We start from the raw sequence: 13,308 nt of genomic DNA, 5'->3' as shown, positions 1-13,308 counted from the left end.
TATTAATAAACAGAATTTTATTAATAGTTAATATTTAAAAAATCTTATGACCCACTGGCAATGCTATATTTTGTTTGTTGCAATCAGAGTCTATATAATCCAGGCTAGCCTTGAACTTGCCATCTTTCTGCTTCAGTCTCCCAAATGCTGGGACTGTAGATCTGTACTACCACCACCAGGGGCATGCTATATTTTTAATTTAGTTTTACTGTATAGGCTATCAAGTCTTCCTGACCACATTAAGTTATACTTTCCTGGGGCTGGGAAGGTGGCTCAGTGGTAGAGCACATGCCTTCCATGCCAGAGGCCTTGGGTTCAATTCTTCAGCACCACATAAGCAAAAAGAAAAAAGCCGGAAGTGGCGCTGTGGCTCAAGTGGTAGAGCACTAGCCTTGAGCTGAAGAGCTGAGGGACAGCGCCCAGGCCCAGAGTTCAGGCCCCACTACCGGACCCAAAAATATATATATATATATTAAAAAAGTCTTCATTATGCCCTTTCACTTAAATAAAATACTTATTGTGAAACTACTGTATATGTTCATTCATTTATACATATTACACAGAAATAATTTCTTTTTAAATGGAGATGAATATAGATATGTAATCTGTATACATATATATGATATGTATATATATATATATATATATATTATGTGTGTGTATGTTTCTTTCGAAAAATGGAGATGAACAACATAGCAATGTACATTTCTGCAAGAATAGTCCTGATACAGACCACTGTTCAAAGTGGATGAATTGGCTTCACAAAGAAATGAATGATTTATCTTTCTTTAAAGCCTGTTACTTTTTAGAAAATAATGATTTCTATTATGATGTAACCCATCCCACTAGCACTTGAGACAAACTCAAGCATGTAAAATGTAGTTGTAACATACTTATGAAAGCATGAATTATTCCCAGTGTTGAACTTCATAGTGCAAAAGTCAGTATAAAAATTTTTTTGGTAAGAAAACAATAAAAAAATGTGAAAAAAATTTTAATTAAGTTTCAGATTAAAATAACTTCAAAACAAATATTTAGCAAATTGCAAATCAAGATGTACTATTATTAGCAGAGATGGACAGACACACAAATTAACTTTATAATAACTAACTAATGTCTAGCTTTTTGTATTGGGAATTTTATTTATGCTCCATTTCAGTTAAGGCACTCAAAAAGATCTTGTTTTTCTGAGTCTGTACACTAAAAGCATGTGACCTTTTTGACATTTTTTAAGAAACCACACGCACCTGGGGTTGTGTTAAATGTCAGACCCTTATCTCTCTGTAAAACAAATTATCTAAATTCTTTCAACCTGTTGAAGGCATTTTAAACCACAGAAGAGGAGACAAAAATGTATTTCAAATGTTTAAGGAAGTACTTGGTCAAACAGACCCTGTTTTTCAAATTCATACTATAAAGGTATCCCATCAAAGTATTTCTGTATGTTTTTAAAAATGCATTTGAAACAAACTGTTCAACGTTAACTATCAGCTCTGAAAACAGCAGAGTTCTATAGATAGAAGGCCTACAATGAAATCTGACACTAAAAAGTACTATCTGTCCACCGCTACTACCGGAAACAACTTTGTAATACAGTAAGTAGCCATGAGTTTACTGGGTTGTTCGTTCCCCTTGCCATTCAATTTTTTGGCCAAATTATTAAGAGTTCAAAAACAAAAGAATTGTTTACTTTCTTGTATTTGTAGAAGACTTGTACTAACAATAATTAATCAAGGATTTATCTATTCAAAACAAGAACATGCTTGGTTATGTTTGTCACTAGGTCAATTCAAGAGAAAGCTTAAAGAAAGGATTTGTTCTTTGCTTTCCAGGCTCAGTCACCTCTCCCTCTGGGTGGAGGTAGGGTCTCAACACCCCTCACAGAATCTCTTTTCGTCTTTCGCCTTTATGTAATTAACTACCAAATTAACATTTTAGCCTCTGATGTATTACTCATTTCTACTTGCCCCAAAGAAATCTCCATACCAAAATTTCAAACTCCACATATTCAAAATCACCCTCATCTCCACACACACTGTACACTATTCTCCTCTCTGAACTTCTCACCCCTAAGGGGCATCCATCTCTTTCAGCCCCTGGGAACTATCACCATCACCCTCTCAAGCCTGAAGCAGCACTAGCACAGAAACTTTCAGCTAATCTGAAAGGCACATTTCAGCTAATTTCAACTTCCTCCAATTTATTCTGCATGTCCTGCCAATGTAAATGTCCTGAGAGACAGTCATGTCTCGTAGTCTCCTAGTGTGCATTTTCTTTTATGGTTCTGTATGTTGTTGCGGTTTGAATATGAAATATCCCCCTAGGCTCATGTATAACCTTTGGTTCCTAACTGGTAGTGCTATTTGGGGATGTGGTTGAAAGTTTAGGAGGAAATAGATCACTAGTCCTTGGGAACTGTATCTTATTAAGGGCCCTTCTATGTCTCTCTGCTTCCTGTTCACCATAAGATAAAAGACCCTTCTCCACTCCTGCTTCTGCCATCATGCTTTACCTCATGATGATCCAGAAACAAAGGCCAGACACCATAGACTGACACCCCTGAAACCAGGAGCCAAAATAAGTCTCTCCTACTCTTTGGTTGTTTGTGTGAAAATGAAACTAATACGTATGTTTGCAGAATAACTCCACACCCTTCATCCAGCACCCAGGGCTGTCAGGGTCTTCCTTCTTCTGGTGGCACCACCCCTCATGCAGCCTGTACCCTGGTCCAGTGTCTGCTCCACACACCTGACTTTTGTGCCTCTTGTTCTACCGTCTTCATGCTTCTGAGCATGCTAACTTCCCCCACAGCTCTGAGGCCAAAAAGCCCATTTTCTTACCTAATTTCTTCATCCTTCAAAAACTTGGTAAGAGTCAGGTGCTGGTGTTTCATGCCTATAATCCTAGTGACTCAGGAGGCTGAGATCTGAGGATCGCAGTTCAAAGCCAGACTGGGCAGGAAATGGAAGTAGAGCTGTGGCTCAAAATGGTAGGGTGGGGCTGAGAATATGGCCTAGTGGTAGAGTGCTTGCCTAGCATGCATGAAGCCTGGGGTTCAATTCCTTAGTACCACATACACAGAAAAAGCCAGAAGTAACGCTGTAGCTCAAGTGGTAGAGCGCTCGCCTTAAGCTGAAAGGCTCAGGGACAGTGCCACGGCCCAGAGTTCAAGCCCTATGACCAACAACAACAACAACAAAAATGGTGGGTGCTAGCCTTGGGCACCCAAGCCCTGACCCCTATGACCAACAAAAATGAAAACAACTTGATAAGATGTTACAATATTTTCTGGAAAGCCTTTCCAATAGTATTTAAAAACAGGCAAAGGAATAGATATTTCTCCCAAGTATATATATATATATATATATATATATATATATATATATATATATATATATATGTATGTATATACATTTTTTTTTTTTTTGTCGGTCGTGGGGCTTGAACTCTGGGCCTGGGCGCTGTCCCTCAGCTCTTCAGCTCAAGGCGAGCGCTCTACCACTTGAGCTACAGCGCCACTTCCTATATATATGTATATATATGTATATATATATATATATATATATATATATATAAATGTCCAATAAACAGATGAAAAGATATTCAATCTCAGTAGCCATCAGGAGAATACAAGTCCAAATGAAATACCACTTTCACAAACAATAGATTATAATTAAAACTACAGACAAGGGCTAGAAGTACAGTTCAATGGTAGAATGCATGGTTAGAATCTTTGAGGCTCCTAAGAATAAATGAAGAAAATAAAACAATGCATGAAACCCAAGGTTCAATCCTTAGCACCACAAGAAACAAAACAGATTAAAAACAAGCATTAGGAAGATAATAAGAAACTAGAACTTCATTTTCTGCTAGTACATCCACTTTGAAAAAAAAATTTAAGGAAGATTTTTTTTTGGGGGGGGGGGGGGAGTCGGTAACGGGCCCAGGCCCAGAGCACTATCCCTCAGCTCTTCAGCTCAAAGCAAGCACTCTACTGCTTGAGCCACAGTGCCACTTCCGGTTTTCTAGTGGTTTATTGGAGATAAGAGTCTCACGGACTTTTCCTGCCCGGGCTGGCTTTGAACCATGATCCTCAGATCTCAGCCTCCTGAGTAGCTAGGATTACAGGTGTGAGCCACCGGCACCCAGAAAGGAAGATTTTCATGTATGGTAAAATGAAACTTTCTGCAAGATAGTTCATGATTCAGGTGGAATCAAAAAGCAAGAAATATACAATAGCATGCAGCCCCTTGTTCATAAAAGGAAAGTATGTATTTACTACACAAAAAATGGTAACAGTATTGCCTCTAGGAATGTGAAGTAGGTAGCTACAGGACAGGGTAATATAAAAGACAAAGCAAATATTTATAAGGTAAAATAGACATAAAATAACTTATCTTTTTCTGTCTATTGAGTAGGCCCTATACTACTGAGCTACTCTCCAGCCCACATATATCTTTTTCTATGCTTCAATATTTGGAGCCATTAAAAATCAAAACACTAACAAAATTCCTGTATATAATTGAGATATACTAACAATTTGTTGTTGTTGTTGTTGTTGGTCATGGGGCCTGAACTCTGGGCCTGAGTGCTGTCTCTCAGCTCTTCAGCTCAAGGCTAGCACTCTACCACTTGAGCCACAGCACCACTTCCGGCTTTTTTTGCTTATGTGGTGCTGAGGAATTGAACCCAGGGCCTCATGCATGCAAGGCAAGCACTCTACCACTGAGCCACCTTCCCAGTCCTATAGTAACAAATTTTACAATCACAATAAATGGAAGCAGGAGCTATAGACCCAAATCCCTTCAGAGACTTAAGTAGTGTTCTGTCATATAACATGAGAGAAGGATGCAGACTTTCAGCAAAATGAGCAAAGAAGCTAAACACATCTAAAAATGAAGCAACTATTACTAAACTCAAGTGACAGTATTTGTGCCAGAAACTAAACCCATGTTGCCACAATCTTCCAGTTTTCCAAAACAAACAGGAAATCTAAATATCCTGATTTAAATATTGGGCCCTGCTTGATACCAAATAAATCTCTGTTCCCATTAGAAAGTTAAAGCAATCAAGCCGGGCGTAGGTGGCTCATTCCTGTAATCCTGCTCAAGAGGCTGAGACCTGAGGATCATGGTTCAAAGCCAGCCCAGGTAAGAAAGTCTGTGAGACTCTTATCTCCAATAAACCACTAGAAAACTGGAAGTGACACTGTGGCTCAAGCGGTAGAGCGCTTGCCTTGTGCTGAAGAGCACAGGGACAGCACCCAGGCCTAGAGTTGAAGCCAAAAAAAAAAAAAAAAGTTAAAGCAATATTTCTTTGTTAAGGTATTAGTGGAAATGGGATGGGGTATTGGTGGAGAATGATTTAACAGATGATGTTGATCAATATGCATTGTACTCATAAATTGGCATGTTAAATAGAAACCCCTCTATACAACTTTGTAAAGATTTTTTTTTTATTTGAAGATTTGTTTTCTAAAGATACAATTATAAATTTTTTTTTGGCAGTACTGGGGTTGAATTCAAGAATCTGAACTCTTACGAGGCAGGTACTCTACCACTTTGGTCAAATCCCTAAATTTAAATTTATGTATTTGTTTGCTTGCTTGCTTGCTTTTGGTCCCAGTACTGGGGCTTGAACGCCAGGCCTGGGTGCTATCAATTTTTCACTCAAGGCTGGCACTCTACCACTTGAGCTGAGCCCTACACTTCTAGGTATATGGTGGTTAATTGGAGATCAGTCTCATGGACTTTCCTGCTCAGGCTGCCTTCAAACTATGACATTCAGATCTCAGTCTCCTGAGTAGTTAGCATTACAGATGTAAGCCATTGGTACCTGACTTTTTTTTTTTTTGGGGGGGGGGGAGGGTCGGTCTTGGGGCTTGCACTCTAGGCCTGGGCGCTGTCCCTGAGCTCTTCAGCTCAAGGCTAGCACTCTACCACTTGAGCCATTAGTGCCACTTCCAGCCTTTTCTGTTTATGTGGTGGTGAGGAATCAAACCCAGGCCTTCATGCATGTGAGGTAAGCACTCTACCACTGAGCCACCTTCCCAGCCCGGCACCTGATTTTTGTTAAAAGAAAATTCATGTATTATCTTCCGTGAATTATAAATTTTCTACTCATGGATAAATATTCTACTTGGAGACTAAGGTAGCAAAGATTTAACCTCAGAAGAGAAACATTGTGTGGCGTTTCTGGTTATTTCTGTTAACATTGAGTTAATGAATAGTTAAAGAAATGTGGGGGGGGGCTGGGAAGGTGGCTCAGTGGTAGAGCGCTTGCCTTGCATGCACGAGGCCCTGGGTTCGATTCCTCAGCACCACATAAGCAAAAAGAAAAAAGCCGGAAGTGGTGCTGTGGCTCAAGTGGTACAGCGCTAGCCTTGAGCTGAAGAGCTGAGGGACAGCGCCCAGGCCCAGAGTTCAGACCCCACGACTGGACCCAAAAAAAAAAAAAAGAAATGTGAGGGGCTGGAAAGGTGGCTCAGTGGTAGAGTGCTTGCCTTGCATGCATGAGGCCCTGGGTTCGACTCCTCAGTACCACATAAGCAGAAAAAGTCAGAAGTGGCACTGTGGCTCAAGTGTAGAGCACTAATCTTGAGCTGAATAGCTAAGGGACAGTGCCCAGGCCCAGAATTCAGGCCCCACGACAGGCAAAAAAAAGAAATGTGACTTGACTTTACTTTTCACAACAAACTTGAGTTTTTAAAGGAAATTTGGAAATTTTTGATATCCAGGTATAGATGCTTTACATCGTAATTTTATCATATAATTATAAAGAACAATCTGTAATGGGAAGGGATGGGAAGGAAAAACAAAGGAGGAGGCAACAATGCTTGATAAGAAATGTACTCATTATCTTGCCCATGTAATTGTAACCCCTCTATACGGTATCTTCACAATAAAAAAAAAAAATTCTTTTTAAAAGAACAATCTGGGGGCTGGGAAGGTGGCTTAGTGGTAGAGCGCTTGCCTTGCATGCCTGAGGCCCTGGGTTCAATTCCTCAGCACCACATAAGCAAAAAGAAAAAAGCCAGAAGTGGTGCTATGGCTCAAGTGGTGGAGCGCTAGCCTTGAGCTGAACAGCTGAGGGACAGCACCCACACCCAGAGTTCAGGCTCCACGACCGAACCCCCCCCCCAAAAAAAAAAGAACAATCTGAAAGTCTTTCACCAACCTGTCTCTGCAGATAAACACCTAGTCAACATTTAAACTACTTCCCTGACTTATGTAAAACCTAATTATGAGTACTGTCTGCCACAAAGGAAAGGATTATACACAAACTGAATCCCAGCAGGAGTGACTACTGGACTGACTTTCTGCTACGCGGTTCTCTTACCATCGGACATTTGAGAGGTTCCTTTAGATAGTGTGGGTTATCAGATCTGAGATCACCAGTGTGTAAGTTCCCTCCATTAGGACAGCAACTAGGTGGGTGCTAATACTACACAAAGTTATTGGGACATAGTAAAAGTAAGGAGATAAACGTTTTCTCTTCCTATGATCTTTTTTTTTCTCCAGTTATGGGGATTGATCCTAGGGCTTTTCATGTGCTTGAGAACACTCTACCACTGAACCAAATCTTCAAGCCACTGGTATTCTGAAACACTGAAACAGCTCAGGCTGGCCTTGAACACTGCTGGCTTCAAACTCACAATCCTCCTGCCTCTGTCTCTTAAATGCTGAAATGACAGTCATATGCTACCACATATGCTAATTCCCTAAGTACCCAACTCTAATCTATGTAGGATATGATGCAAGTGCTTCACAATTGTGTTAAAGGAATATCCTAGCCTGCCAATGCATTTACATAGATTTACTAATGTACAGAAAAGCATGAGTATTTCTCATACTTCACGGACTGAGTAATGTGGCTTCCATGGTCCATTAGGCATTGTAGAAATGAGAATACAAAGTAAAAGGAGAAATAAAAAGATTTTAGGTTTTGAACTTGACCAAATTCAATACCAATCATTCTATAGACTGTTTATAAAGGAAAATGTTAAACCATTTTGTATTTTATAATTTTCAAATTTTTTCAAAGTTACATAGCATACCTTGCTGAGCTAATGTTGATCTGAGCATCCCAGTTTTTGACCAAATTTTGATTTGTCCATCTTCTCCAACTATACAGAGGGGGAAAAATATTTTTATCTGTAGAAAATAAAATTCAGTTTCTGTATATACATATCAAAGTATATTAATGTACAGTTAAGATACAACTTATTCTAATTGAACAAGTGTGCTATAACTGTGAAATCAATAGGCATTATTTTCAAACAATTTCATCAATGTAGTCTTAACTTCCATGACTAAAATTTTTTTTCCTTCAACAAAAACCTTATGAACATGCTATTCCACTATTACTGTAATCTCCACTTTGAATTGTAGGAAGTAATTTCAGTGTAGTAAGAACTGCTACAGCCAACTGCCAGTGAGCTGAGGAGTAAACCAAGTAAAATAGTAGATTGCTCTTGAATAGCTTAGCTGAAAAGGGAAGAAAAGGTTGTAGCTAGAGAGTTGCTGAGGGGATTTTATTATGTCTTTACCATTTCAATTCTTTATTTCATTTGGATTCATTTTATTCCATTCTATTCTTCTTTATTTTTGCAATCAATGCTGTGGATTGGACCTGGGGTCTTCTGCATGCCAGATTACTGCTCTACCACTGAGCTGCATCCTCAGCCTGAGATTTATATTTCCTTCCTGCTCTAAAAGGACACAGTTATATGCTGAAAAAGAATCCTCTTGAAAAGAGGAAGCTAAAAGTACAGGTGAGGGAAGAGACCATTCAGTGAAAAAAGTTCCACTACAGAAGGCCCAGAGGATAATTATGGCAGTTTTAAAAGTATATCCACAAAATATATCTCTATATGTTCAATGGGTGCAGTTTCAATGTTCTCCTCTTCAATATAGGCTGTTACTGACTTGTTTCTAATGAAAAAACTGTGATGGTCTAAATGAGAGTATGATTTCTGTTTTTTATTGTTTTTTGCCAGTCCTGGGGCTTGAACTCAGGGCCTAGGCTATGTCCCTGAGCGTCTTTTGCTCAAGGCTAGCGCTCTACCACTTGAGCCACAGCGCCACTTCCAGCCTTTTCTGTGTATGTGGTACTGAGGAATCGAACCCAGGGCCTCATGCATGCTAGGCAAGCACTCTACCACTGAGCCACCTTCCCAGCCAAGAGTATGATTTCTGAGGGAGAGTCATAAAAGATTGTAGCTGCTATCTTGCTAGTGTTTGGATCACTGGAAGAAGCCAGATGCCATGTTGTAAAAATAATCAGCCTGATGGAGATGCCTACGTAGCAAGGAATTATATAGTTTCCTGTCAGAGCCAGGGAGGAACCAGGGCCTCCTGTCAAGAGCCACTGAGTGAGCCAGGTTGGAATTGGTCCTCCTGGCTCAAGCCCCCTCAAGCCTTTTGTGACTGTAGCCTTGAACAGGAGCCTCATGGGAGACCATGACAAGAGGGAGGCACCCACCTACACTGCTCTCTGACCCCTACTGTGTGTTTATCATCTTTAGTCACTACCTGTTAGGCACTTATCTACTGTAATGGACAATTAACACAATGAGCCAGAGAACTCCTCAGAGGAGGACAGAGATGAGAGGGAAACACAAGAGGGATAAAGGTAAGGTAAAGGAAAATATTTGGAATTCTAAAGAATAATAATTTTTTACTCCATATTTGACCATCCTGAAAGCCTTCTTCGACAGAACAGTCTTCAAAGTCGTGTAAGAAAATGAACAATTAATGATACTCTTAATAATACATCAATCCTGTGCCAGGTATTTACCATCAGACAGTTAAAGATACTACTGCTAAATGAAAATACTGTTTCTTTGGAGATTTTCCTTTAAAAATTCATTTAAGCCAAGTGTCAGTGACTCACATCTGTTCTAGGATTACCCTGATCTGGGGATCACCATTCAAAGGCAACTCAGAAAAACAATCCCTGGGATTCTTATCTCCAATTAACCAGCAAAAAGGCAGAAGTAGAGGAATAGCTCAAGTAATAAGAGTGTTAGCCTTGAGTAAAAAGCTTAGTGAAAGCATGGGGAGCATGAGAGCATGAGTTCAAGCCCCAGTACCAGCACCAAAAAAAAAAAAAAAGAACACTACATTTACAGTGCTATCTTGGGCATCCCTCACAGATAGAACACTTGTCTGGGTGAAGCACTGGGGTTGATTGCAGCAGAAAGATATTGTTGTGGAAACTTACCTGTCACTAATGCTGTTCCTTCATAATTCCACCTTCCCGCAAGCACGGCCCCACAGTGAGCTTCCACACTCTTTTCCACTCTTCCTAACTTGGAAATCAGATGGAATTTACCTACAAGAAATAGATTCAAAGGAGTCTTTTTTATCCAATTAATTTATCCACTTTTCAACATCCACAGCAAGACTAGCATAGTTGATAGGTACTGTATTTCTAAATAATAATATAAGTATTCTGGGCTGGGAAGGTGGCTCAGTGGTAGAGCGCTTGCCTTGCATGCATGAGGCCCTGGGTTCGATTCCTCAGCACCACATAAGCAAAAAGAAAAAAGCCGGAAGTGGCGCTGTGGCTCAAGTGGTAGAGCGCTAGCCTTGAGCTGAAGAGCTGAGGGACAGCGCCCAGGCCCAGAGTTCAGGCCCCACAACTGGACCCAAAAAAAAAAAAAATACAAGTATTCTTAACCTCAAGGGACACACAAATGCTTTGAAGATTGGCACAGAACAAAACGATGAAACCTTGAAGCAAACAATAGAATGGCCACATGTGTGCATGGAGACGACAGTGCAGAGGCTACTGAAACTGTGCTGGAATCTAGCCCAAGGGCCAGAAGACATGCCAACAAAGTCTTTATCTGAGCAGAAGTTGGCATTGTGTGTACTCCACTCCCCATCTATGAATAAAGTAGAAGATAGTTAAATAGCTGAAAATACTTGCCGCCTATGGTTTTGCATTGTACCAGGCACTATGTAATTGCTTGACAAAGAAAATACAAGGCAAAAAGTCTCCTCTCCAGGAAGACACTGTAAAGATGCAATGGGTGTGAAGTGCAAAGCTAATCCGGTGCCAGTTACTTACTCTATGGTAGCATCATGCCTTGTGCATGATGTCTCATATAATAAACAACTATTGCAGTTAATGAATAAACCCATCAAAAATTAACAAATCACTCTTGGCCAGAAATACAGGGTCCAAAAACTGTCTTTTCAACGTCTCTAACTTCAGAAAGAATATGTATTTAGATTACTAATATTTCTTAGCAAAAAATACTACAGATTTTCTGGCAAGTGTTAATAATATTCTCTTATAACTCATGTAAGACATATCTTAGGAGCCGGGCACCGGTGGCTCACGCCTGTAATCATAGCTATTCAGGAGGCTGAGATCTGAGGATCACGGTTCAAAGCCAACCCGGGCAGGAAAGTCCGTGAGACTCTCATCTCCAATAAACCACTAGAAAACCGGAAGTGGTGCTGTGGCTCAAGCGGTAGAGCGCTCACCTTGAGCTGAAGAGCTGAGGGACAGCACCCAGACCCAGAGTTCAAGCCTCACAACCGACCAAAAAAAAAAAAAAAGAAAGACATATCTCAGGAATCTGAAGTCATCTTTTTTTGTGCCAGTCCTGGGACATGAACTCTGGGCCTGGACACTGTTCCTGAGCTCTTTTGCTCAAGGCTACAACTTAAGCCACAGCACCACTTCTGGCTTTTTGTGATTAATTGGGAGATAAAAATTCCTCAGACTTCTCCTGCCTGAGCTAGCTTCAAACTGCAATACTTAGATCTCAGCCTCTTGTATAGCTAGGATTATAGATGTGAGCTACTTGCACATGGCTCTGAGATCACCTTATGTACAAATTTAACAATAATCTTGGACTTCTTTCTATTGTTATAAACTGCTTATACAGCATATCCCAGTAAAACAGAAATATAAAATTACAAAAGTCGGTACAAGAAATGGTTATGCATTTCCTTGGTCCTAGCACTCAGGAGGTTAAAGCGGAAGGATCACAAGTTCAAGGCCATCCTGAGCTACACAGCAAGTTCTAAGTTCCAAGCCAACCTGAGTCATATACAGCGGGCTCAAAACCTTTAAAAAAAAAAAAAAAAAGCTTACGTAAGTAAACTTATAAAAACCCATAACTAGCCATTTAACTATAGCGTCTCTACAACTTTCCTCGTTTTCCTTAAAATAAATAAATAAATAAATAAAATTATTAAAAAGGCATGATAGAGAGCCAGGTGCCAGTGGCTCACGCCTGTAATCCTAGCTGCTGAACAGAAATCTTAGGATTGCAGTTCAAAGCTAACCTGGGCAAGAAAGTCCATGAGACTCTTATCGCTAGTAAACTACTAAGAAAAAGCTGAAATGGCACTGTGGCTCAAGTGGTAGAACATTAGCCTTGAGCACAAAGAGGCTCAGAGTGAGCACTTAAGCCCTGAGTTCAATCCCCAGAACTGGGCACCAAAAAAAGGCATGATAGCTTACTTTCTAAGCACAAGGCTCTGAGACCAAACCCAAACATACACAAAAGTGAGAAGTTCTAGTGTGCAGTTGAATGATAGAACACTTGGACAGACCCCAGATTTGATACCTCATACTACGAAAAGTAAAATGAAAAACAAAAAGAAGAGGAAGCAGATTTAAAGTATATGAAACCCACTTATAAATATTACCAATGTATTAAGAAATATTCATAAGAACAAGAAGGTTTATAACAGAGTTTCTGGATAAAAAGCACACAAGTCCTTTTTTTGGTGAGAGAAATGGGAGATACTAGGGATTGAACCTGACTTTGTGCTTGTAGCAAGCTCTATACACTTGTGCAGACTGCCTAATTATAGAAAGATCTTGGCAGACAGCAGGAAAAAGCCACAAAGAGGTACTAATGGCTACCTTTCCTGTTGGGGGCTGGGGAGCTGGGGAGGAACCAGGGCCCTCACCCATGCAGGGAAAGCACTTTACCACTCAACTATAGCCCAGCCTTTCTAAGGCCTACGCTCTAATATTTAAAAAATAAATAAGTAAAAATAAATAAAAATAAATTAAGTAATTTTTAAGAAATAGGTATACTAACTAATGGGAGAAGTAGGGATTATGTCCAAAAAATGTAAAAATATCTAAAATATTCAATACAATTAAAAAATTCATAGCTTCTAATAAATACAATTTAAAAATGCTGAGTAGCTTTATGAAAGATTTCATACCTGAAGGCTGAAGGCTATTCATACTAGAATTCCATTACACAATTCCTTTACTACTTTTTTCTTTTTTTCTTTTTGCCAGTCATGAGGCTTGAACTCTGGGCCT

At 39.8% G+C, this 13,308-nt stretch overlaps 1 protein-coding gene across 4 annotated transcripts in view; it reads right to left on the bottom strand.

Moving 5' to 3' along the window:
* Nucleotides 1-13,308, bottom strand: part of Ift80 (intraflagellar transport 80) — a 74,675-nt gene that overhangs the window by 49,911 nt on the left and 11,456 nt on the right. For all 4 annotated transcript variants that reach the window (XR_011372041.1, XM_070022850.1, XM_070022849.1 and 1 more), the window contains 2 exons: nucleotides 10,225-10,335; nucleotides 8,057-8,125 (listed from right to left, as the gene is read on the bottom strand). Coding sequence is in view for 3 of the 4 variants with exons in the window: in XM_070022850.1 (XP_069878951.1) it covers nucleotides 8,057-8,125; nucleotides 10,225-10,335 (180 nt within the window). In the remaining variant the exon portion in view is untranslated. The remainder of the gene's footprint in view (nucleotides 1-8,056; nucleotides 8,126-10,224; nucleotides 10,336-13,308) is intronic.

Source organism: Dipodomys merriami, unplaced genomic scaffold (genome assembly GCF_024711535.1).
Source record: "Dipodomys merriami isolate MVZ:Mamm:240054 unplaced genomic scaffold, mDipMer1.0.p SCAF_154, whole genome shotgun sequence".
In the NCBI taxonomy this organism is placed as follows: Eukaryota; Metazoa; Chordata; class Mammalia; order Rodentia; family Heteromyidae; genus Dipodomys; species Dipodomys merriami.
This window is presented reverse-complemented; position numbering and strand designations above follow the sequence as displayed.